This window comes from Ictalurus furcatus, chromosome 5, assembly GCF_023375685.1.
Source record: "Ictalurus furcatus strain D&B chromosome 5, Billie_1.0, whole genome shotgun sequence".
Taxonomy (NCBI): domain Eukaryota; kingdom Metazoa; phylum Chordata; class Actinopteri; order Siluriformes; family Ictaluridae; genus Ictalurus; species Ictalurus furcatus.
Genome location: NC_071259.1, coordinates 8,279,087 through 8,305,863, shown reverse-complemented (window position 1 = coordinate 8,305,863; position 26,777 = coordinate 8,279,087). Strand labels below are relative to the sequence as shown.

Here is a 26,777-nt window from a genome sequence, read left to right as displayed (position 1 = left end):
TTGTTTATTTATTTGCTAATATTTGGGAGAGATAATAATAATCATCACCATCATCTTGAAAATCAGGTTTATTGTCAAAATTTACAGACTTTCAGCTGTTTGCAATGAACAAATTAAACAAAAGGAATTGAAATAGTTCAACACAACAAATGCTTCAAGTGGTTTCCCCAAATTCAACTGAAAATGCAACTTATAATGACTTCTCCAGTTTCAAAATTATTCACACCTGAATAAAATCCCTCACAACATCACAAATATGCACAACAGGTGTTGTCTCAAGCACACCTGATGCAATGAAGGGCTTCATTAGTTGCACCAGGTGTGTTTGAGCTGGAACACATGAAATACCTGAAATGGCTAGGGGCAGAAAATTTATGAAATACTTGAATGGGGCAGAAAAAGGAAGCTATCAACAGCTGCCACCAGATTTCTGAGAAGGCAGGTTGTGAAAAACCCTCAAGTGACTACAAAAGACCTGCAGCAAGACTCGGTGGCGACTGTAAGCACAGTAAGGCGCATACTAAACACATAAGGTTTCCATGCCAGAACTCCAAGACGTATACCACTACTGACCTAAAAGCACAAGAAAAATCATATAAATAAACCATAGAAGTTTTGGGATTCAGTTCTGAGGAGTGATTAAACAAAACTGGAACTTTTCGACACGATGCATCAGCGGTATGTCTGGAGGAAGAAGAATGAAGAATGAACACTCTATCCACAGTCAAGCATGGTGGTGGCTCTGTGATGCTCTGGGGCCGCTTTGCATCCTCTGGCACTGGAAACCTGCAGCGTGTAGAAGGCAAGATGGATTCATTGAAGTATCAGGAAATCCTAGGAGAAAACGTCATGCCGTCTGTGAGGAAGCTGAAACTTGGGCGTCATTGGACTGTCCAACAGGACAAAGATCCCAAGCATACCTCAAATTTCACCAAGGTTTGGTTGCAGAAGAAGTTCTGGAAGATCCTACAGGGCCATCACAGTCACCTGACTTGAACCCCATAGAAAATCTCTGGTGGGATTTGAAGAATGCGGTTGCAGCACGCAAACCCAAGAATATTACTGAACTGGAGGCCATTGCTCATGAGGACTGGGCTAAGATTCCTCAGGAAGTCTGCCAGAAGCTATGCATCTTGTTTGCAGCAGGTCATAACAGCAAGAGGGTGTCTACTAAGTACTAAAGATGCTTGCCATGAAGGGGGTGAATAATTTTGAAACTGGAGAAGTCATTATAAGTTGCATTTTCAGTTGAATTTGGGGAAACCACTTGAAGCATTCGTTGTGTTGAACTATTTCAACTGCTTTTGTTTGAGGTGTTCATTGCAAACAGCTGAAAGTCTATAAATTTTGACAATAAACCTGATTTGCGATGGGGGTTGAACAATTTTGATTGTTCATAACTGTATATAGTTTTTATACAGCAGCTTTCATACGTGTATAACACAAGCTTAAAGTGAAACACAAGGCAATCAAAAACAATAGAAATAAAAATAATATAATGACAGAAAGAACAAAATAAAGAAGAATTAAAGAAAATCTTCAAATGCCGTCTTCTGTCCTTCAGTGTATCTTAAGGATTAGTCACTTTCTTTCTGACCTTGCGCCCTATTTTACCAAATTACACTAATCTCCCACTTTCACTGAGGTTAATCCATCAGGACCGTGGCATATAAGAGAGCTGCTCAGTGTCCCGGGGAGTTGATCACTTGTTCTCAGGAACTGACCCTTTCTCCAAATTATCTACAATTCAGCGATTTCTTTTGCTTGTTTGCTTTTGTCCCCCGTCTGTTCTTGTTTTCCGTCTTGTATTTCTGAGTCTCTGCAGTCATCATGAACGGGACAGAGGGTCCGAACTTCTACGTGCCAATGTCCAACAAGTCGGGCTTGGTTCGCAGCCCGTTCGAGGAGCCGCAGTACTACCTAGCCGAGCCGTGGAAGTACTCGCTGTTAGCTGCCTACATGCTCTTCCTCATGATCACTGCCTTCCTGATCAACTTCCTCACTCTCTACGTCACCGTAAAATACAAGAAACTCCGTACACCGCTCAATTACATTCTTCTGAACCTCGCTGTTGCCGGCTTGTTCATGGTCTTCGGAGGCTTCACGGTCACTCTCTACACCGCCCTGCATGGATATTTTGTCCTGGGTGTAACTGGGTGCAATATTGAGGGCTTTTTTGCCACCATGGGAGGTGAGTATACTATGAAAAGTAGTTGGGTTTGATCAATGTATGCTGTATAATTGTATTAAACTGTATTTTGAAAGTACTTGAAAATATTATCTTATTTGCAGTAAAAAGGAAAACTGATAACCTGTGGACTAATCTATAAACTGTAAGTATCTATAGATAGACAGCTTGAAATCTTTTTTTATTTAAAATTATTATTATTATTTTTTTTAGGTGAGATTGGCCTGTGGTCCCTGGTAGTTTTGGCTATTGAACGCTACATTGTGGTGTGTAAGCCTGTGTCCACATTTCGTTTTGGAGAGAAGCACGCCATCATTGGAGTTGGCTTCACCTGGATCATGGCCCTCACCTGTGCTGGCCCACCACTGCTTGGCTGGTCCAGGTAAAGCCGGGTTCACACGGTATGATTTTGGCCACGGTTTGGTCGTCTGAGACAAATTTTGAGAATCCTAAAAGATTCCTATAATCCTAAGCCTAAATCTGTAGTCATTGATCGCTAGTTTGACGTGTTCCCTGACAGCCAATTAATGGTCATTGCGATCAAATTTGTTCTCCGATTAAATGTCAGAAGATTTGAGGCACAGTCCTGTATTGTGGCTTCTCCTACTCCGTAGGAGTCTTCTTGCATGCGTTTTCCGCGTCTTGACTGTCGTACAGTCTGACATTAATGACAACTGAGCTCCTACAGTGTGACATGGCTTACAGCAGGGATCATGTTCTTACAGTCTGACAAGCAACAGTCGCAAAGGACTATTAAAAATCGCACAGTGTGCACCCAGCTTTAGAATGAGAGACAATTTCTTCTCAGAAAATTATAAAGGAGTAAATGGAAAGTATCAGCTGTTAATAATATAATGCATGATTCGTCTTATCCAATCACATGCATTTATGTAAATTATTTAGTTGAAGGCAACTCATCAGCTCAAAAACTATCTACATTACTAGAGACATTAATTCAGAAGAGAGTGCGTTTTCATTTTGTGGGACTGAACCGTTACAAATTTTAGTTGAATATCCCTGATATAATGGGATCAGTATGTTAATATAGCACCATGATATTTGAATGAAAGCTCAAATATTCATGGAAAGACCTTTTCTTGCCTTAGGTGCACCCCTACATTTATCACACCTTCAAATCCATAAAAATTAGAATCAGGTGTTCAGGATTGGGTGCCAGTGATTAGAACCTGCTTAAGGAGTGCAGGTGGGACCCGTCTTATTTATACCCCTCCCATATCTAGTGTCTGGTGTTCCCTTTGTTTTTCAGGTGTGTGGTGTCATCATGCCAAGATCTAAAGAGTTCTGTAAGGCCTTCGGAAAAAAAAAAAGAAAAAAAAAAAAAAAAGGTTGTGGATGCCTATGAGTCTGGCAAGGGATTTATAAAGATCTCCAAATTATTTGAAATACATCATTCCACTGTAAGAAAAATCATCTACAAATGGCGCAGATTTCAAACAGCTGCCAATTTGTCTAGGACTGGCCGTCCCAGCAAATTCAGCCCAAGAGCAGGCTGTCTGGGGCAAGAAAGAATTCTCCAAGAACCCCAAAATTTCATCACCGGATCTGCTAGTAAGTCTTGCAACTGTTGGTGTCAAAGTGCATGCTTCTACAATCAGAAAGAGATTGCACAAATTTGACCTGCATGGGAGGCGTACCAGGAAAAAGCCTTTGCAAGACTACAGTTTGCTAATGAGCATGTAGGCAAAGACCAGGCCTTTTGGTATAATGTGCTCTGGACAGACGAATCAAAGAGAGTTGTTTGGCCACAGTAACAGCAGACATGTTTGGCGCAGACCAAAGACAGCTTTTCAGGAGAAGCACCGCATACCAACTGTGAAGCACGGTGATGGAATTGTTATGGTTTAGGGTTGCTTCGCTGCCTCAGGGACTAGACAGCTTACATTCACTGATTCAACTATGAATTCTGCATCAAAGAGTGCTTGAAGATAATCTAAGGCCATCTGTCCGAAAGTTGAAGTTGAACCAAATGTGGACCTTTCAACAGGATAATGATCCTAAGCACACTAACAAATCCACAGAGGAATGGCTCACAAAGAAGAAATGGAGGATTATGGAACGACCTAGTCAAAGCCCGGATTTGAATCCCATTGAAATGTTGTGGGGGGATTTGAAACAGGCAGTACATGTAAGAAACCCCTCAAACATCTTGCAACTCAAAGAATATTGCATGGAAGACTTGTCAAACATTCCAGCAAGCCTGGTGGACAATTATGCAAAACGTCTACAAGAAGTTATTTCTGCTAAAGAGGGCAATACTAGCTTCTGAGGCCAAGGGTGTACTTACTTTTTCCACAGAAGAATATCACATCTATTGATATTTCTGTTGAATAAATGATTGAAAATTTAAATTTTCCTTGTGGTTTTTGTTCAAGTATATCAACGTTAATAATAGGCACTGTTTCAAAGATTATCAAATGTTTGCTTGTCCAAATATCTCAAAAAAGCCAACAATTTTCATGTGGTGTACTTATTTTCTCACATGACTGCATGTGTACTCATACTTATGCAGGTATATTCCAGAAGGGATGCAGTGTTCATGTGGAATAGATTACTACACCCCAAAACCTGAATACAACAACACGTCGTTCGTCATCTATATGTTCGTCCTACATTTCTGTATTCCGCTGCTGGTCATCTTCTTCTGTTACAGCCGCCTCCTCTGCACAGTTCGCGCAGTGAGAAACACACACACACACACACACACACACACACACTCTCTCTGTGCATAGTTTAGCTATGACAACAAGGCACTTTTCATTATGGGATGAATAAACCATTTGTCTGTCTATCAATATATCGGTCTCATTTAATCTATCATCAGAAATTAAAACCACAACAATCAACTAGTCTGTCTTTTGCTCAATCTCCTCTCTGTGCTGTTTTGCCAGGCCGCAGCTCAGCAGCAGGAGTCGGAGAGCACTCAGAGGGCAGAGAAAGAGGTCACCCGGATTGTGGTCGTTATGGTGATCGCGTTCCTGGTGTGCTGGTTGCCGTATGCCAGTGTTGCCTGGTACATATTTGCCAACCAGGGCTCGGAGTTCGGACCCGTTTTCATGACCGTGCCGGCATTCTTCGCCAAGAGCGCCTCCATTTACAACCCTGTCATCTACATCTTCCTCAACAGACAGGTACGACAGCACGGGCAGAAAGTGTGACTTGAATGGCGTGTTTTTTTTTGTTTTTTTTTACTTTTCCTTGTCATTGAGATTGCATCTTGTGTGCCTTTAATAGTTGTTTTCATAGTGTACCTATACAGGTACTGTACTGTAAGAATTAGTGTTTAGATTAGAGCTTTAAAGATACGGTATGTGATGCGCATTATTCCTAGGTCACAGCTAAATATTAAAGGTACCACACTGGTGACAAGGAAAGGTACAGTTTAGTACCCTTATTTCTGAGAGTATACACAACAGTTCAGTCTGAAACCAGTCCAGGTTTACTATCTTGTGTATTCATTTGGTGCTTGTGTATATTGATGGTGTAGATAATATACACAATGTAATTCATCCAAACGATATAATATCTCCAGTGGTTTGGAACATATTCATAGTAGTCTGTCTATGTGTTTGAATTTAAAGGAATGCGTTTTCAATGTAATCTCTATAGTCTATAGCTTATGTGTGGCCACAGTATTTCCTTGTACTGAGTAAAGGATGGAAAACCTGCAATCAAAACTTGATTATAATGGAACTCTAAGGGCAGTTGTTGAATGTTTAATATATCAGTACTTCCAGGATTTTGTGAACACACAAATGAAAAATCAAGTAAAAATCAAGTAAGTACTACAATATTCAGACAAACGTGCGATTTTTCAAAATGACCACAGATTTTGGCCAAGACTCGTCATGTGACGTCATCACATGAATGCGCATTCAGCCAAAGCCCTCTTCGATTCAGGTGTGTCAAACATGTGTACAGCTAAAAGGTCTCATTTACCAGCAAACATCACTGCGAAAGACCATGCAAAACAATTCTGTCCAATTCATGTAGTTTTTCGCTAATTCATCCAACAAATTCGAGCATTTTTGGCCGCAACAATTACAAGAACACTCAGCAAAATCCTGTACGGACTGATATACGTGAATATATGTGTGGTAGCCTGGGAAAAAAACAGTCGAATGTTATGTCTGATTTCTGGAAAACGGACGTTTTTTCTACTAGTAATACACGTTGACATCTCAACTTTAAGAAAACAAAAATCTGTTTGATTAAAATAATGAAGAACTGTTTTTGTTTTAATTTTATTTTGCTTCAAACCTTGTGTCACTTTCGTAGGTGTGATTTTCTCACGCAGTCGATCAAGTTGTTAGATAGCAGTGTTAGACGTGCTACAGTGAAACGGACATAAATCTAACCTAATCAGTTTGTGATCAGTAAGCGACTGTCGAAATGTCGTTTTTATTCCTTTATTCTTATAGTACTAATTGTATGAGTACCATTGTTCCTTGTTATAGTTCAGGAACTACATGCTGGTCACCCTGTGCTGTGGAAAGAACCCATTCGGTGAGGATGAGACCAGCATCACGTCCTCTACAAAGACCCAGTCCTCTGTGGTCTCCACAAGCCAGGTGGCCCCTGCCTGAACCTGTGACCTCTGACCTCCGACCTCCAGCCCTTTCGACCACACCCCTAGTGCACCTGGAACACCATCGGTCGAAGTAGTTTCCTGTTGGCCGCCTTTTTAAATGGTCAATTGTCTGTTCTCAACATTTCTGGATAGTCTCCCATTGATGAGTTTGTTTCTGGATTCCTTTTGCGTGATTGTAATATGCACACTGGAGCATGGCATGTCGTCAAATATAGGCTTTTAAAGGGAACATGTTCAGTTGAGTTATGCAGAGCTTTGGCACTTTCCATTTGTTTTCATTATCGTTAACCTGCCGGACGTCCTCCCTCAGTGTGTTTATTAAAAAGATATCAGGTTCTTAAATAAAATTGTAGTATGCGCTTTTAGGTTGAACTTTGACGCCCTGCTCCTTACCCATTACTCACTGCGTGTTGTGGCGTGTGACGAGTGAATGATGTGATGAATGGGTAGAACGGCAGACAGATGTGAGTCATGAGAAACATCTGGAGTCACAGGTTCATGGACGTCACAGTCAGCCTATTTGTGTTTGGTGCATTTGGCTCATTGTTAGAGGAAGTGTTAGGATGTGAATTGTCGTGCAGTGTGAAATAATAAAAAAGTTTTGTCCTCATACAGGCACTTTTCTGTTTTTCCTGCTCTAGCATGCCTCAAATATTTACCAATTTATCAAATCTGATGGTTTGTATTGGGAAATGCTCAAATAAATATACAGTGTATGTCTTGAGAAATACTAATTAATAGAAAAACGTACGCTTTCAATATAACAACAGAATGCTTATTCAAGGTCATAGGTTTATTTGATAAAATTTCCCTCTTTTTCCATGAAAGCAACACATTAAACAACTGCATCAGGCAGACTATCCAGTACAATTAACCAGAATAGTTCCTTTTTGGTTCAGATTCAATCTAAACTTCTCATTCAACTTTCTTCAACCTTTAAAACAGTCTGCAGCTTCGTCCTCATGGCCATGACCTGTAAATCACATGGACGCTGATTGATTTGTTGTTGAAAACGTTCACTGCCAAGGTTACATTCTACAAGCCACTGAATCCAGGATGTTTTCATTCTGACTCATCCCTCAAAGACTAGGCACAGGGAAATAAATTTAAAACACACCAGATTTGATCACGACGGCTTGAAGTAACTGTAACCTTTTGTGCAGCGCCAGTTAGGAGGACTTTCCTCATATCGGCTTCCTCTCACATTGAAATTATTATACTATAAAAATCATACACAAAGCTATAAATATTGCTATGGAATTTTTTACTATACAGTCCAGTGCATCATTGGCTCTTCCCCAGAGTGGGGTCAGTGCGTGAAGTAACCACAGGAACTCCTGGTTCCATAAGTCCACATTTCAACAGCCTCCCAACACGACGTCAAGTGAAATTCCATCAGTCCCCGTCTTGTTAACAGGCATAATGTGTTTTTGGATTGCATATCAATAATAATAAAAAAAAAGAAAACAAAACTCACAACCCAGCCATAGAAAGAAGCGTGACCAACATGGAATTGGCAACAGAAGGTTTTTGTTTTGATTCAATTTTCAGTTTTTAAGTGTCCGTCCTTTTTTTTTTTTTTTTTTTTTTTTTTTGGGATCACCCCTTGGTTTAGGTTTGATCGCCGGAATGTATTGTAGCCATGTAGAGGCAGTGTTTTCATTGGCTCAGGACCTGTGGAGGATGCATTTGGATTGGCTGGAGTTCAGGCTTCGCTGCTGCACTCATAAATGTTATCCTCCACAAGGGCGATGACCTGTTCAAACTTGTGCTGCAGCTGAGTGCGTCTAGCAGTCGGGTTCGAATCCAAAGCATTCACCACCTGTCACAAGGAGAGACATGATATTTCAGATAAATACACATTTATTTGTATATTCATGTGTAGTAGGTCAGTATAGTAGTGAGGGCTCTGTCATTAGCCATATTTGATCTCTTTAACAAGAACACTTGGTCTCTTTAGCAACTTTGTTTCAAAATGGAGTCTAGTTACAAATTTTATTGACTTTTTGAGCAGCCATTAGCAATTGTCCTGCACTTGATATGGTTCTCCAAATCGCATCCCAGATGCTGGTTATACGAGTTAAGAGAGCAGGTTTACTCGACTCACCACCACTGTGTAAAGCCTGTGTAAAGAGTCGTGCTTGCAGGGGCTGATGTTTCCAGTGACCAATCATGGACCACCATGATTTCCCTATGATCAATCACTGATCACCACTGCTCTCAACATCCAATCAATGATCACCAGTGTTCTCAACGACCAATAACAAAACACCATTGTTCACAACATCCAATTAATGATCACCATTGTTCTCACCGACCAATAACTGATGACCAATGTTTTCTACATCCAATGATAATCATTATTCCCATCATCCAATTACTGATCAACATTGTTTGTCCCACCCGCACACTTCTGTTCTTCATTTTAAACTCTCTTCTTGGTGATATTAACACTTAATAAAAAATTTGTACATTTAAAAATGAAATAAAAAATAATAAAAGTAAGAAATTATTCCTTCCAAAAGCTTTTTCCTTCATGTCCATTTCCAGACTCACTACTAAGTGTCATCCTTCTTCACGTAACACGTTTTTGATATACAAATGGTCATCAAACTGAATCCACAAATTAGTTCATGATGTAATGTAGGGACTTTCTGAGCAAGCATTAGCTACTTTCCCCTGAAAAGAGTTGTCACCACTGAACTTTAATCTTTAACAGCTCAGCTAAATGCTTACACTGGATTCTGCCTCACTTGCGTGTCGCTTTGGTTAAAAGCGTCTGCTAAATGTAAACACAAATTTAGAAAAAAAAACATGGCATAGTCAAAGAAACGCCTACTAACAAAAGTGCATCCGAATTTTCATATGCCATTTATGCACTCCTGACCTTCACCTACTGTGGCTTTACAACTCTACTTCACCATCCGGAAACATGGCGAGAGAAAAGAGAAAGTGCAAACAATTTGGCCACTTTACACACACGCAGCGCGTCACAGACAGCGCGCCCTCACAATATTCGGCAGATCCAGCTAAGCTGCTGTTTTCCAAACCCCCATGCAGTTAGTCTTTCATGTCCAGCAGAGCCATTCACTTAGCATTATGCATGTAGAGAATGAGCTCAATCACACGCGCCTGCAATCAGCCATGTTTTTCACTGCACCGCTCCAACATGCTGAGGCTGAAGAATGGGTATTAAAACAGCCCCGGGGATTAGCGTCAGGGTGCCAGAACGCACGCACACACACACACACACACACACTCACTCAAATGATATACTGCAGGTGGGATGGGAAAAGGCCACTCTTATCAGACATATGGGACGTGTGTGTGTGTGTGTGTAAGCATGCGTGCATGAGCTTGTTAGGAGAGTTATATAGAAGTGTACTGAATCTGAATCACTGACTGTAACTTCGTCACGTAACATGAAGGCAAGTTTGAACTTCTTCGTACCTGAGTGCGGTATCTCTTGGCATATTTGTAGATCTCGGTCAGGGCGAGGTTGGTGTTGAAGTCGTTCCGGTATTTCTATTAATCGCAGACAGAAAGCTTATTAGATTAGATTCGTTCACAAATTAAAAATCTGACTGCACTGGAAACCAAGAATGTGTCATATTGCTAATCCACTGAGTTATGGTGTATTTAGCATATACCTGTATAAATGATATCACAGAGAAGTATGTGGCAGCCTGGGAAAACCCTTCAAGTGCTGTATTTTCAGCATTTTCTACTACACTGTGTGTGTGTGTGTGTGTATATATATATATATATATATATATATATATATATATATATATATATATATATATATGCGCATTATGGACAGTATGGCAGCCGGTATCTGATTGGAAATTACTTAATTGATTAGGGTTACGTCCATTTCGCTATGCCACATACAGTAGCTCTCCAACAACTTGATCAATCTTTCCAGAAAGATTAAATACATTTCTACATCATTTTTGTGAAATACTGTATATTTATGGTTTATTAATATAGAGGTGTCAAAATATGTTAGCTAAATTTGGTCAAAGAATTTAGAAGAATTTAGCCCCCGTGCCGTCCAGTGGGTTATCCTAAACCCCCACACATCTATTATACGGTTTCCAAAACTGAGCCGCGTATGTTTTTAAAACATACACAATGCTTCTTCTGAATGCTACAAGTTTAAAATATATCCTTGCATTTTTTCTATAAATGAATAATGTAAGGCCACTAATATTGATGATCATTTATCACTGCTGTATCATGCTACACATTTCATCACATAATATGTTGTATTGACAAATGTCATGAGGTGTTCAGTTAAAAAGCATGATTATTATTATTATTTTTTTAATTTAAAGCAAATTCTTCTCAAAAATGTTCCTCAGAAATGTTACTATATTTAACAGTGAAAGCTATTCTCAGGTTGCATCTTACTCCGGTTTTATATTCATTTACAGTAGCAACAGGAACATTTTTAGATGTCCATTATAGAAAGAAAAAAAACCCCAAAACAATTCAGTTCAGTAACTCACGCGTGACTCTTCAGCTAGGTGAGCATTCATCTCCTGCTCGCTGAGCGGCGCCATCTCTTGGATCTGCTTGTAATAGGACTGAACCCTCTTCTTGTACTCCGGGATCTCTTTAGCATACAGAAGCTTATTGGTGGGAGAGTCCTGTCAATCAAAAGGAAGCAAGAATACTGAATGACGTGTGTGATTTTCTCATCTAGTGTGTGTGATGGTGGTGTTGGGTTTTTTTTTTTCCTCCAGATTGTAACATGCACTTCTGGAAAAGTGGGAAAAGATTAATGTTGAGCAGTGTTTCCTCCTCAGGGACTCTAATGCGGGACATTTTTTATTCTGTTCCACTTCTGCACACGCTTGCGTCGGGGCTGTAGGATGTTGATAACTGGGTGCAGGTGTGTTAGGAGCAGTAAACATGAAAAATGTGCAGTGGTTCGAGAACCCTCGGTGTAATGAGATTAATTCTAATAAATCTGAACAACAGAAGAAGGTAGAATCAGTCCAGGTGAAGAAATGAAGCAATAGTTAGACTACATTTGTTTTAGAAAGCTGGGTTTCTTGACAGAATATGAAGGAAATATAAAACACCACAGGGTGTGCTTTAGAAAATAATCGACGGAGTTACTTTTACCACCACATCCCAAATTGCTTTATTCCTTTATACCACAGCAAAATGTTGAACATTTGATCTATTTATAGTTACATGTAATGTTGTGTAGCGTCTGCGAGACGAGTTGCTTGTAATAGCAGCTATAAACATATAGTTGTCCCCTCATCGGCCTCTCTTTTCTTTTCTTTCTCTTGAAGTTAATAAGACAAAACAATCACAGCTTGTCATGTTACCGAGAAACTGCAAACAGACAAAAATGCTCCGTCCTGAAGACTTGTCGGAAAGCTTCGAGTTACAGTTCTCCGTCCGATTGACACCGGAGACGCCTTCCAAAATGCGAAACATTTCCTCACTTCATTATATCGACGATGACACATTTTTAATCTGTTTATGTGGCCTACAGCACCCACTACAAAAATGAAAACCTTGTGTATGTTGTTACTATAGAAACGATAACGCATTCAAACTTCTGTCAGAGCTGCTGTTATAGCACCAATCAGATTTCGGAGAATACAACAGCACTGTGGTATAATATCATTTATCATAGCCGGTCAAACATTTTACTAACTAGCTTTGTATAATCAAACAATATCACCCGAGCGAGGGTGTTGTAATGAATATCATCCGGGCTGTGATTGGAAAATGATTGACAAATGTTTGGCAAATAATCGACAGTTCTATAAACAATAAATTAATATAGAGTAACTGACATTTCACACACAACATGGCCAAATATTTTTGCTCTGGCACCGAAAAGAACTCCAAAAGAATCCCCAGCTGGATAGGGCGTTTGCTGTTTCCATGCCAACGGACAAACTGTCTGACAGCCCATAATAAGTGTAATAACTGCTTCAGCGTAACAAACTATTGGGATTTTATGTAGCGAACACAGAGCACACACGTCTTGTGAAAGAATACAAACAGTGAAATGTACCAGTGCTGTTATACTTAAAACCAGCATGCTTGGAACGCCGCTTGTCCAATCAAATTAGTGGACTGGAACTAACTGTTTTTACAACGTGGCTTAAACCGGTGTTATTAAAGGCAAAGAAGCATGACTTTGAAACCAGAAATAGCAGGAGCTAATAATGTCATCGCTAAAGGTACCCATGCTTATATTACTACTTTTTACTGCTGTCATGATGATAGCATGACAGGTAGAGTAGTTGTTAGTTATGTTTGAGGAAATGCAGACATGGGGGTTAACACATTTGCTTCGCAGAACCCCCTAGAACCCCCTCAATGTTGGAGGTTCTATTCCCGCCTCCACACTGTGTACACAGAGTCTGGATGTTCTCCCCGTGCTTCAGGGGTTTCCTCCGGGTACTCTGGTTTCCTCCCCCAGTCCAAAGACGTGTTGTAGGCTGACTGGCATTCCCAAATTGTCCCCACTTTATTCCAAAGTGTGAATGTGTGTGATTGTCCCCTGTGATGGGTTGGCACCCTGCCCAGGGCATCCCCTGCCTTGCACCCTGAGTTCCCTGGGATAGACTCCAGGCTCCCTTGTGTAGAATAAGCGATATGGAAAATGAATGGAGGGATGGAAATGCTGTAAAATTGAAGTGTGGTGTGTGATGAACAGGGTTTATATCATGTTTTGTTATTTATGTACCGTTTATTCAGTCTATGATTGAGCTATACTTAAATATAATTTGTCATACTGTGTGTCAGTGAAATAATGTGTGTGTGTGTCGATTGCTGTGTCTTCCATTCCATATGTTCCAGCGCCAACCCCTGCATTTTCTTCAAGCTGTGAATCAGATGATGTGAACTCTGTAGGCAAGGTCCTCCTTATTAGTTAGATTGTACGCAATTGTACAGCCTTCACACGAACAAAGTTCATCGTTCTCGGTGTTAGACAATTTCAACGCTTTTATGTTGATAAACAGCAAGCTAATTACAGTTGAGTCAGATAATTAAAGCAGAATTAATCCATGAAAGAGTAATCAATGTGCAATTGTGTGTAATTACATTACAGCTCTTCTGTCTATATATCTAACTCTCTGACCCCCCCCCTATGTGTGTCTCACTCTTTTCCTGTCTTATACTTCACTTCCTGCATACACTCCATTTGTCTGGTGGCCCCTGACCTTTGACATCCACCTTCCTTTTTTTTTCTTTCTTTTGCTTATGCCTGCAATTCTCATGAACACACACACACACACACATGCACAGATTCACCTCATACCTCATCTACATACCTCACTATCGCTGACCAAATCACCAAGAAAGAGGAAGATAAAAGAAGGTGCGTGTGTGTGTCTCTTTCAGCTTTAGGCTTTTGGAGATGGGAAGTGAGATCAGCAGACAGAGGTCACTGTGTGAGTGTGAGCGTGAGCGTGAGCGTGTATGTGGGCATGTTTTTATAACTTGCTGGGGTATAAATGTCCCCATGTATGTAGAAGGTCTTCACAAGGATAGTAAAACAAATGTGTGTGTGTGTGCGTGTGTGTGAGGGAGATGTAAGAGAATCTCCGTGCCATCTTGGCCCAAAGACAGCAATATATTTGAAGTAAGACTAGAACGGTGTGTGTGTGTGTATATTGTACGTGTGTGTGTATTTATTTGAAGGTAGAACGTGCTGGGTGACTATTCCATATTTTCCCGAGTGAAATGTTAGGAGTGTGTTGACGGAGGAAGATGAGGAGCTTTGAGGCTCTGGAGGCTGACAAAGCAGGAAAAATGAGGAGTTTAGTTCAGGGGTAAAGGAGTGAAAGGGTTACTTAAAGTATGAGGGGTTAGATGCACACCTAAACACACACACACACACACACACACACACACACACACACACACACACACTTGCACACATGAGAAGGACTAAAAGATTTGAGAGGAGATGTTAACAGAGATACCCAATGCTAATTTTACCCAGGTGCAGGAACAGACATTTCATTTGTATGTTGACAATAGTTCCAAAATGGATTCCAGATGAGTTTACTGGCGTATTGTGTGGTGTGTGTGTGTCCATGCCTTTACCTTCCCCAGCTGTAGGTCAGAGATGGAGCATGCGTCGATAAAAGCCTGAGCTATGACGGACAGACACGCATCCATGTGATCCGTCTTATCGATGTCAAATACGAACTGTGGATTCTTCAAGATGTTCACCCAGAAACGCAGGGGCAAACTAGAGAGAGAGAGAGAGAGAGAGATAAGAGACAAAGAGAGGAAGAGACAGGAGGGAAAGAGAGACAGAAATAGTGAGACAAAAGTGACAAAGAGCGAGAATTAGAGAGCAACAGAGATGGAGAGAGTGAAAGGAGAAGACAGGAAGAGTCAGAGAAAATGACCGAGAGAGAGCGAGAGCGAGAGAGAGAGAGGGAGAGGGGAAGGGATGAGCGACAAAGAGAGGGAGAGACAGGAGGGAAAGAGAGACAGAAACAGGGAGAGACAAAAGTGACAGATGGAAAGAGAGATAGAGAATTAGAGAGCAACAGAGGTGGAGAGAGAGAAAGGTGAAGACAGGAAGAGTCAGAGAGAATGACCGAGAGAGGGAGACAGGAGGATGGACAGAGAAGGAGTGAGGTACAGAGAGAGATTTGCCATCAAGAATTATCAATTAAAACACATTTTAGTGTCACTGGGGAGCCAAAACTTTCATCTCCACTCCAATTTGTTTCTCACAGTCACGTTATTAATAGCTTTTAGAGTCTTTTGAAATACAATCATGTCTAGCCCGTGAGAATTTAGCTCCGTAGCTAATTTCCACACAGCTAATGTTATTTGGCCAACAAAATAATTAGCCAATGTGAATTCAACATCCAGAAACCTTAACTCACGGAGAACATGACACAGCCGCAACAATATATGGACTATACAGTGTGGATATGTGGATGATCTTAGGATTGTAACCAATGAGAGCATCAGTCAGTATCGGTTCCTATCAGCATCATCAGTAGAGCACAACATGAATTTACAGTGCAGTTGCGAATACAACGTAGTCTATTATACACACTGAATTTTCTCCTCAGGTGAGTGTAGGTTCCTACATAACCGCGAGCAAAACTATGCAGGAATCTGTTTTGTGCAATGAATGCCAAAAATCTAAGCAAGTAGACAAAAGTGTGCTGCAAAGTTTTAGTTATGAAGTAATTTAGACATTTGAACAAAAAAAAAAAATGCACATAGAAATATTTGGCTGGGAAAATATCCCCTGGTGCACACAGAATGTTGGCACTAATAAGACAGGCTGAAAAACAGAAGGCCGTACTGGCATACGCTGCGAATAAAGCGTTTAAAAAGTGCCAGCATTGCTGCTATTACAGATTGAGTGGGTGCGTGTACTGTAGGTCACGGTCAATAAGATTATTTCAAAAATATAGTCAGGTTAAAACACAAACCGTGTCTCAGTACTATCCAGCAAAATGCCTAACAAAACTTCTTTCTCGCTGTCTCGGTACCTGTTCGTCTTCCAGATGTGCAGCGTGTCTGGGTCCGTGATTCCCCGTTTGTCAGCTTGCTCTTCTAGGAAATCGAAGAAATACTTCACGGCTAGTGGTGGCTTCTCAGGCGGGATGCTGAGGACGGCCTGGAAGAGGTCATCCAGGAACTTCTGAAGTGTTCCCTGTAAAAGGTAACATCCAGAACGTGGGCTGTAATTCACAGGGTACTTCTCAATGAGCTCCCTAGTTCAGTAGTCAGGGCACTGCATCAGCGAGTTTACGGGCTGTCACAATCTCAAAATCCTTCAAGTGCACTGGAATGTTCACTCCCTAAAAACTCCCACAACGAACCGCAAGATCCAGGGAGCATCTATGCTCACTATGTTTCCTTACTGGAAATGATGTCATATTTTCTGAAGCCCCTCAGCTCCAAGACAACAGCGGTCAAACTCTCAGCCGACTCATTACCGTTGTTGTAGCTCTCCAGTGATTACTTCCGCTAGTTTATTAAGTTTGTCAAGCTTTATTTGACGTTCTATATACAGTTTGTTTGAGTCTAATGAAAAAATCCACTAGCTAGCCTACGATCCTGCTTGAGAGTACCATGAAAGAAACGCACGTGATTAAGTGAACACATTTATATGACATGTAATGTCAGAAAGATATCATTCCTGCTTGCTGTTGTTGAATGCCAGTGGTGACGTTTTACAACGCGAGTACGTAGTCATGTCACCGGAAATTGAGTCATCAGTGTCCTGAAGTGAAGTGAGCCAGGGTCATTACACCGAACTCGTGTACACCAGTGGTTCTCAACCGGGGGGGTGCAGGGAGAGATCGGAAGGGGGGCGCAAATTGTTTTCAAGAAAAAAACACAGACAGGGCATCATTTGGTACTCGGTGTATTTTATTGCTTTACAAATAAAATGTGCATAAATGAAAAACCCCGCGTTCCCTCTCCCTTTGTATTTTCTTTTTGCAGGGGAGAGGCGGAGCTTAGCCTGCCTTTTATCTAGCTGTCAGTGCAGACCAGTGCTGCCAACTTAGCGACTTTTTAGACACCTTTAACGACTTTTTTTTTTTTTTGCAAAAAAAAGCACCTAGCGATAAAATCTAGCGGCTTTCTGTACAAACCGTAGCAACTTTCCAAATGTCTCCAGTACTGTCCTGCAAGCGCGAGGTCTTGCTTTCCCACTGCACTCACACCTCTCTCTGCGTCTGCTCTGTTCAGTGAGTGTCTGAGAGCCGGAGATTTAACAATGTCATGGATATCGAGACGCGCCCTTCGTCCCGATTTACATCATTCGTATGCGAATGTTTTTAGAAAGCAAGACGGATGGAATGCAACATGTTTTACATGTAAAATAGTACACGTTATTACAACCTAGTTCTCTTGTTCAAAGTACTTATAGTGTTCAGAAACATTTTTGATAATTCTGTCCATTATATAGTTTTATAAAAGTCATAAAAGTTATTTTTTAAAAATCATATTATTTTTTTTTTTAAAAAGTAAAAAAACACAAAAGCAAAAAAAAAAAAATCTATCGATCTATCCAAAAACAGATTGTAGATAGATAGATAGATTTTATATAGAATAGATAATCATTATACCTGGTCTCCTCCAATATGATAGGGGAGGCTTGTGGGGGCTTTAGTTACAAAAGGTTGAGAACCTCTGGTGTACACCATATACTGTACTGATTCACGATCTGGGGAGCTGACTGGGACGCACCCACAGTCTGGCAAAGTTTTCTGCTTTATGCTATGTGAAACATTTCAATTTCTAGTATTTGTCATTTCTCCATATCTACTCCATATTAGTATCTCAAAATAGAAACTATATACAGTATACCAGTATGGCTTAACCATGACTATGGGAGTTTAAAATCCACTGCCAGACAAATGATTTTGGAAACGCGGAGGTTATGCTTTATTATAATTTAATCATTATTAGTGCCAAAGATGAAACACAAAGGCACAGAATGGCAATTAATAAGAAAAATGTTTAACTAATCTTCCCCCAAATACCTAAATCTTTGTGTTCGATGATTTATTAACCGGCTGCTCTTAGATCCTGGTGGGACTCTAACTGAGTGCTTTATTAAAGCCAGGTGCTGTAGGAGAGTAAACCCGTTAATCCTGTAGATTAAAGACTCACACAGTTCTAGCATCAGCTGAAAGACACAAGCATATTGTGTACAAGTGCCCGATCAGAGTGATCAAGATCCTGGCCTTTCTTAACCCAATTTTTAAGAATTGCATTTGATTTAACCAAAAATACTAAACTACTAAAAATACACAACATTTAACTAGCAGTGTGTAACTATGTATGCAATTCCAGTAAACATGCTCAGGCGATATACATCTCTAAAGCAGGTTATACCACAGCATTGTTGAATTCTCGAATCGGATTGGTCAGAAGGTGGTGGGTGATGAATTTTCCAGAACATTTCTATATATTTGATTGTTTCTATAGTAACCGCTCATTCACAGGGCTTGTACGGCGTATGTTCCACATAAAGAGTTTGAAAACGTCTCGTTATGTAACAAAGAAAAGCGTATAATCATTGATATGGTGACGCTCGGAGATGTTTAACATTTAACATTCATAGAAGGAGTCTCCAGTGTCAGTGCTTTGTAACGTTCTAACACATGACTGTGAGGGAATGACTGTTTACAGCTGTTGTAACACAAGTGAAAACTTAATTGCAGATGTTCCATATAAACGGTTAAAGTCCCCATGAATTCAAAATGGAGTTTTGTGGCGTTTAGTATGAATATGTTCGCCTTAAGGTCATTTTTAAGCTAGTGCGCTCCAAAACAATGACAGAATTCGCATTTAGCAGATTCAAAATGTACAGTCTCTCTCTACTACCAATACGGATTTTGATGGCATCATTCTGCACTTCAGCTTCTCATCAGATTTTCTGTCCAATCAAACGCTCTCTAGAATCTGAAGTGGCCCGACCCCAACGTTATAAAAATCACCTTGCCGAAGTTGCTGTTGTTGGGCGAGAGAAATAATATCAGCAAGCACGGGCTGTAAATGTAATGTAAATGTAAAGTACATGTGCGTTTTATTCAGTTTTCCAACTTTAAGTAGGTTAAGAAGGAAATGGCTTGAATTCATACACTTATTGCTCGGGCTCTCGTCCATGGTACTATCTGTCAAGTACGGCTTAGCCCGGGCTATGAGGTAAGCTAAACGCTGTTGGCTATTTAAAAAGGGGGAGGAGCGACTGATTTCCTACCACTACTGCCATGACTTCCTTTTTCAGTAGAAAGTACGTCAACACATTGAATAAAGTTCAAGGCACTTCACTGGAACTTTAAGGGCATGACGCGTCGTTTATTAATGAATTTAAAAAATTGCAATCGTTGGCAAATTGCGGTGGTTAGGGCAGTGTGATATGGTGATGCATATCGCAGGATGATAAAAGAATGTCTATTGATAGATATTTTCCTATGTCATCTATGTCACCAATGTTGCAAAAGCCACTTTTAAGGTCGGAGCTATGAGTGTGCTGTAACAAAAACAAACCAAAGCATGGAGGAGCGTGACACTGAGCAACACTACTCACAACACTCCGACACAGAACAGGCATCAAAGATGAAAAAAATTTGTGTGTTTTGTGCCTAAAAAGGGAGGTACTTCTGTCATTTGGAAGTGGTTTGGGAATAACAACTGAAAAACTGAAAAAAAATATGTAATGAATGCATTGTATGAATGCATGCAGTTATTTTCTATAGATTTTTTCATCAATTTTAAAGAATACGTAATATATATCATGATGTATATTGTTTCAAGGTTATCCATATCGTGAGTACAAGATTCTGTCTATATCGCCCAACCTTAGCCGTGGTGTAAGAGGAATAAAACAGTTCAGGACGTAATGTTAAAGGAAATAATCGACTTTGGGGTAGTACCGGTACTTTGTGTCAGGCCGCATCACACCACGGTTGATTATTTTCCTATAACACAACACCCTGTTCGGTTTTATTCCTTCCATATCATACTTTTGAAACGGTATCAGGTGAAAATCTGTAGAGAAAGAGAAAAACTGTATTTCTACATTGTTCTGATAAACAAATGAAGTCAATGACTGACTTTCAACAAGTTAAATTGAGAAAATATTTAGAGAAAACCCTGATACTGAGATTATACCGAGATTATAAAGTGGCATATCTTTCCAGTCTTACCTTAGTGGAGAGGAGGCGGGTCAGATAAATCTCAGGCAACACCTTCTTCCTGTGACTGTGCCTGTGAGACTTCTTAGTCTCTGCGAGCTCATCGTGGGGCAGGACCTGCACCAATCGCAACATCGTAAAGCACAATGAAGTGGCTTGCATGCTATGAATTGTGTGCGCTAAAGACTGACAAGGTCCAAATAACAATGAATAATCAAAGTGAATGGAGTGTTGAATGTTTATAGCTGTTTAATGATCAGTAAACCTCAGTGAAAGGAAATGCGCACACAGGAAAGCTGCATTAAGGAATACACTGAACTTTTAGCTGCCAACACATCTGCAACTAATTCGTGTTGTCAGTTTAATTTTGCAAATTTAGTTTTTTTTTCCGACGGCTTACGTTAGCCAAAGCATTGTCTACCATGTCTTTCTCTTTCATTCGCTTGTCATTGCCCTGAAGATTGTATGTACACTGCAATTCCTTCAGACATGGGGAGAAAAACCTGCATAATCATCCACAAACCTCAAATGCGTGTGTGTGTGTGTATGTGTTTGAAGGAGAAACACACACTTACCAAATGAACATACTTCTCAGTGTCCAAGTCTTTAGCTGCATTAAAAAATAAACAAAAGCCCAAACAATTACTCGGTAAACCAGACGTCAGACACAGAGCCAAAGGTATTAAAAAAAACAACAACAACAACGACGAAATGACAGAATAATTAAAGGAGAGAAATTCAACATGCTAGGCTGAAGGAAAGGTTAATGAGAGAAAACCTGAGAAGTAGTGAGCGTGTGTGTGTTAGCAAGGTCAGGAGAGGAGACACACTGATTGGTAGTGGAGCCAGCTTAATGAGCTTTAGGACCTCACTGTGATTACAAAAGACATTAGCTTTCTCTGGTTTACAAACACATCTTAACAAGAGCACATACTGTACTGACCCTCATTATGAGGCGTCTGTGTGTGCGCGCGCGCGTGTGTGTGTGTGTCAGGTGGGTGGGTGGGTTTTTGATTTATATTAATGTGTGTACTAGGGTTTTGACAAATTGCATTCCAGTTTTAATTGCTTAAGTCTAGTTCACACCGCGCCGACAGACGCAGACATTCACCAACTTTTAAAAGTTGGCTGTTGGATTTCGAACGTTGGGAACCGTCATGTTCACGCTGCCACAACACACACCAATAAACTTTTTTTACGGACAGTCAGACTGGTTTAAAAATGGATGATCCTTTTACCACAATCGAAATCTTACTAGTGTCTTCACGCCTGAACTACTAGTGTCGTTCTTTGCCTGAAAACATGAAGAGTGAAATGAAAGAGGTTGCGGGTGAAGCTAAATTAGCACTTTCATTTCTATGGAGTTTTTAATATTCAAGAATACTGATGTACTTTATTCTAAAAAGGATATTTTCTATCGTTTTGGTTATTGACCTATAATTATCAGCTATAATGTTTTATTCGTGTGTACACATTGACAATACATTTTTAAATGCATTTAATATTCAGTGATATTCATAAAAAGTCCAAATTCACGACATGCCTTTTATTATTATTATTTTTTCAAGTAATAGAAAAGCAATCTAAAGAAACTGTATAGGTTTTTAAAAGTAGATCACAAAAGTAAAATCATACATCACTATAAATACTGTGAAAAGTATTGAAAGAGTGAAATTAATGCTGACAGCCATAATTAAGATACATTAACTGTAATGTTTTTTCGTGACGGCTGAAAATGATATGTGCATAAAAAGCGACAAGTGGTTATGCTGGGGGGAGCGTGGGCGGTGGGGGGGGGGTTATAAAACTAAATATTCTAGACGCATCAGTTTGCATAAGGAGTTGTTTTAGAAATGCATCATGGAACACTGAATGGGAATTGAATTTGAATTGAATCGTGAGTTGCCTAATGATTCCCATCCTGGCAGCCCTGTGTAATGTAGCATAAATAAGAGACAGATCTCTTGTCTGTTAAAGCAGGTAAAGGAAAATTTAATATGTGAGTCAGCAGAGCGCATCCATCCATCCATCCTACTGGGCCTAACACACACACACACACACACACACACACACACACAGTCATGGTCATTACCTCTGCCCAGTGTGTTCTCTCTCTTGTCTTTCATGCTCATGGCCAGCGATGCCCCCTCAGGGATCTGTACGGAGCGAGAGTTTAAAGGGTCAGAGTTCAGGAGGGTCAGAGGTATTGTGCTTCCACTCAAGAGGAGCGAAAGCACTCATTAAGCCGAAGAAGTTTACATACTGTGTAATGAGTTAGACAGCCTTTTCACTGAACCGAGACTGCGGGTTTCACTGCACGCATGGACACACACCACACACACACACACACACGCTTCACAGCTCATTCCCTGTGGCACCTCGCAAGCTAAACAGTCACGCTGCTAAGAGCGGAAAAGGTCGTGACTGTTTGCACACACATTCCGTCTCATTCCCTTTCTCCCTGTGGTCCTTTTTGTCTCGCCTCATGCTGGGACATAGTTTAAGAATAAGGGAATTTGGGAGGGGAAAAGGACACGCACCTGGTAATGAAACACAGTGTTGAGCTTCTTCCTGCCGTCCTCCATTATAGAGGTGTTATCGAGATCCTGAAGTATTCGGCTGCTGCAGCCTGCACCGGGAAACCATTCTGCCGGGCGAAAGAGGAAGCCAAATCATCAGCAAACTCTAAATCCTAACTGTAAAGTCCTAATTCTGACTACAGCTGTAACCTTGAACTGTTCACTCTAACCCTAATTTGAAACACAATCCTAGAATCCCAGACTGCAGGTGATTCAGGCCAAATTAAGGGTCAATAGCAAGTGTGCCAAAAGTGGGCCAGCTGTAAGCAGCAACAGTTAAAGTTTGCTCGACATTTGAAATCTGGGCCAAAAAAGTCCCAAATGCAAGCGGCAAGCAGCCATATATATATATATATATATATATATATATATATATATATATATATAAATATAAATATATATATATATATATATATATATATATATATATATATATAAAGACTGTGCGGCATTTCAATTCTGGGCCAAAAGCGCCCCAATTGTAAGTTCTGTACTAAGTTATGGCATCATCAGGGTTAGTTTGTTTTTGTGTTCTGGTTAGATTGGGATGAATTAATCATTGTCATTCCAAAGCCGTATGAGGGCCAGATGGAAATGTTAAGCATGGGCTCATTTGCTGTCTGGAATAAACCTATTACTCTAATCTTATATCATATTATCACCCTGCTCTGCCTTTCACTACACACACACATTTTGTAGTGGAACTGAAATGGATTTAACTGGCATTCTATGTCACGAATATACACACTAATAACCCATAACAGTGATGTGATGGGGATTATAGTCCTCTATTGTTAAAAAAAAAAAAAACTATTTCACAAATAAAACCGCGAAACATGTGATTGCAGAAGTTTTCACCCCCTTTTCAATCGGACGTTGATCGGTCATGGTCTTCATGATGCTGTTTGTTTAGAAGTGTTCCATAACAAACAGGTGTATTTATCTTCAGATCATGTGACACTTTAAACGCACCAACTCCATTTTCTTCCCGTTTCAGTATTACAAGCTATGACATAAAATCCCAATTAGGTCCATTTCAGCTCCAGGTTGTAATACTATACAACGTTTAAAAGTTTATTGGGGTGAATACTTATGCAAGGCACTCCATGTTCACATCTATAATTAACACTAAAGTGACTACTATAAAATTTGGCATCACTACCTGCTATTACTCCTCTGTATGTATTACTTGAATGTCTTAACATCTCAAAGAATTTATTAATTGACAATCTTAGTCAGATATAAGAATTTGTAACTGACTGATTATGATCATTCTTATTATTATTTATTGTATATATTTTTTTACCTAATTCGACATCCTCCTCTCGAGGCCACTGGGAGTAGGGCAGATTCTTATAGAAAGCTTCTAAAATCTTCTCCTTCACCTGACAGATGGTGTCTGTGTTCATCACACGCACAGTCACTGAGTCCATCCCGAAGCCTTGGAACGACACGTTAATGTTCTGGAACACACACAAATGAGATTTCGACAAATAATAAACATCTCCAAAATTGCTTTTAAATCAGCAAAAAGCAACTGAGGAAGAACTGAGAGGAGAAGACGTCAGAATGGGATATAATACAAGCCCACGCAGTTATTCGGCTAGCCTCGAGTTATCTTACGTATATTGTGCAATTATAGTAATGAGCCGTCTTGGATTTAAAAAAACCCGAAAAAGGTCTTTCAGGCTGTCAGTACATTAGCAGTACTTAGCTTTAATGTTGAGCCAACGTTGCCATGTCTTTCAGCAACATTCACGGTAAAGCTACAACTGATGTGCCTTAAGGAACATTGTGGATTTGCTGATTAAGCTGCTTTCATCTCATGTTGTGACATCTAAAAGTCGTTTCAGGTTGTGAGAGCTCATTATGATAGTTGCACAATAACACGACATGACTTAAGGCCTGCGATTTCTGACAAGTTCATGATCAGACGCGGTAAGGCACATGAAAAGACAGCGTGCCAGATATCATATTGAAACACACCAGTGGTTTGGCCTCGATGTTCTCTCTCAGGAGCCATTCTTCGTTCAGCGTGTATCTCGCCTTCCCCGTGATGGCGTCTATCGAGCCTTTGTTAATCTGCTGTTTGATTGCGCACAGTAGCAGGAAGAAAGGCTCGCCAACCGTCTCCTGAAAGCAAAAACGTTATGAGAAAACATAAAAATGAACAGCGTGTTGTGCGTTAGCTCTTGGAAAAAAAACCCTCCCAACTGCTCAATTACACTTCTGAGATGTGTCGTATTTGGTGTTTTGAATAAGTCATGAATAAGGAATAAATCATGACAGGGTGTGCTGTTCTAGGAAAATAATAAATGACAGGGTGGTTAATGTTACTGTTACCACCCTGAATGTGATTATTTTACTATAAGAGCACATCCCAGAGTGTTTTATCCCTCTTATACCACAGCAATTTGTCAAAGATTACAGTTTCTAATGTATTAAAGAAAATGCCGCATGTTTCATCCATTTATAATTACATTTAACGTTGCAGCGCGCCTGCGAGACATATGCAGCTATAAACAATCACTCCCTCATCAGTGTCTCTTCTTGTTCTCTAGAAGAACTCGGTGGTAAATGCACTCGTTGGGCGACTGATTGGAAGGTCGTGAGTTCAAATCCCAGAACCACCAAGCTACCACTGTTGGGCCTTTGAGCATGACACTTAACCCTCGACTGCTCAATTGTATCCTGCCTCAAGAGTACACTGCTGTGGATAAACGCCTCAGGCAAAATGAGGTAAATGTAATAAGACAAAAATACGCAGCTTCTCATGTTACAAAGAAACTGGAAAGAGAAAAGTTCTTTGATATGTGGCGGAAAACTTCCTGACCGTTATAACTATGCTGACGCTGGAGACTCTATAAAGGTTTAATAAATGTCTTCTTACAGAAAGCTTCATATTCCTCTTTGTTAAATAACAACATGTTTATTATTAGTCTTATGTCTAGCGTCCAGCATACAAGTCAGAGCTGCTGTTATAGAATGTTATAGAATGTTAGACCATGGTCTGTCTGAATACTCGATTCTGATTGGCTGGAAGGTGTGCGTTCAAATTGTTGAATTTACAGGTAGTTCTGAATGAATGCGCTGCCTATAAGTGACTGTAACCATAGTAACAGTTACAGGTAAACTCGCACCTTCATTATTAGTAGAGACTCGGCACAGACGCAGGTAATTCTCACACACACACACACACACACCCACACACACACACACACACAATCTCTCTCTCTCTGTCTACTGACTATTTACTACAATTAATTCAAATAAATGTAATCTTAACACACTACTTCATCTCTGTGTATGATTTAGAGCGGGCAGAATTCTAGATTCTAACGACCCGTACACGAAATAACCAACGAAAATTAACCGTTATTTTGATCATTTCAGTCAAATTTTGCACTGCAAACATCAATGACAGCTTTAACTTGTCAATGATGGTAAGTGACCCCAGTATAAGCAGAATAATCCATGGCAAGGTGTGCTAGGCAAGTGAAATACTAATATAGAGAATGTTCTGAGATTTACAAGAGATTTTGGACAACCAAGCCTACATGCCTGGTTAATGGTTCTAGCTTTCTAAATGGATTCTAAAAGGGAAACCTTTTATTGTAGGGTTCTACTTAAGAACTTTTAAGGCTTTTCCCAGAGCTACAAATCAAATAGGGGGCAGTGGTAGCTTGACAGTTAAGGCTCTAGGTTGCTGATCAGATTGT

General features: G+C 40.2%; 2 protein-coding genes and 1 long non-coding RNA gene across 3 annotated transcripts in view; 2 read left to right on the top strand and 1 right to left on the bottom strand.

Moving 5' to 3' along the window:
* The first annotated feature begins 70 nt into the window (after positions 1–70).
* Positions 71–6,806, top strand: LOC128607613 (rhodopsin-like). Its single transcript, XM_053624614.1, has 5 exons — positions 71–2,191; positions 2,402–2,570; positions 4,719–4,884; positions 5,098–5,337; positions 6,664–6,806. Exons 1-5 carry the CDS (start codon positions 1,831–1,833, stop codon positions 6,790–6,792), a joined length of 1,065 nt encoding a protein of 354 aa, XP_053480589.1. The 5' UTR covers positions 71–1,830; the 3' UTR covers positions 6,793–6,806.
* A 763-nt stretch (positions 6,807–7,569) lies between these two features.
* plxnd1 (plexin D1) overlaps positions 7,570–26,777 on the bottom strand; it is a 114,335-nt gene continuing 95,127 nt past the window's right edge. The window contains exons 26-36 of the mRNA XM_053624587.1: positions 25,045–25,191; positions 24,365–24,521; positions 23,020–23,126; positions 22,572–22,635; positions 21,055–21,089; positions 20,492–20,596; positions 16,313–16,476; positions 14,892–15,039; positions 11,312–11,452; positions 10,248–10,322; positions 7,570–8,619 (exon numbers count right to left, since the gene is read on the bottom strand). Of these exons, the coding sequence (XP_053480562.1) occupies positions 8,503–8,619; positions 10,248–10,322; positions 11,312–11,452; positions 14,892–15,039; positions 16,313–16,476; positions 20,492–20,596; positions 21,055–21,089; positions 22,572–22,635; positions 23,020–23,126; positions 24,365–24,521; positions 25,045–25,191 (1,260 nt within the window). The 3' untranslated portion in view covers positions 7,570–8,502. The remainder of the gene's footprint in view (positions 8,620–10,247; positions 10,323–11,311; positions 11,453–14,891; positions 15,040–16,312; positions 16,477–20,491; positions 20,597–21,054; positions 21,090–22,571; positions 22,636–23,019; positions 23,127–24,364; positions 24,522–25,044; positions 25,192–26,777) is intronic.
* On the top strand, positions 15,033–25,885 carry LOC128607614 (uncharacterized). Its single transcript, XR_008385920.1, has 3 exons — positions 15,033–15,437; positions 16,328–16,485; positions 25,620–25,885. It is a non-coding gene; the product is annotated as an uncharacterized LOC128607614 (long non-coding RNA).

Bases quoted from the DNA above. Each gene is read 5' to 3' on its own strand.
- LOC128607613 (XM_053624614.1), top strand. From the start codon at position 1,831: ATGAACGGGACAGAGGGTCCGAACTTCTACGTGCCAATGTCCAACAAG. The intron at 4,885-5,097 runs GTGAGAAACACA...CTGTTTTGCCAG, and splicing joins TCCTCTGCACAGTTCGCGCA to GCCGCAGCTCAGCAGCAGGA. The intron at 5,338-6,663 runs GTACGACAGCAC...TCCTTGTTATAG, and splicing joins ACATCTTCCTCAACAGACAG to TTCAGGAACTACATGCTGGT.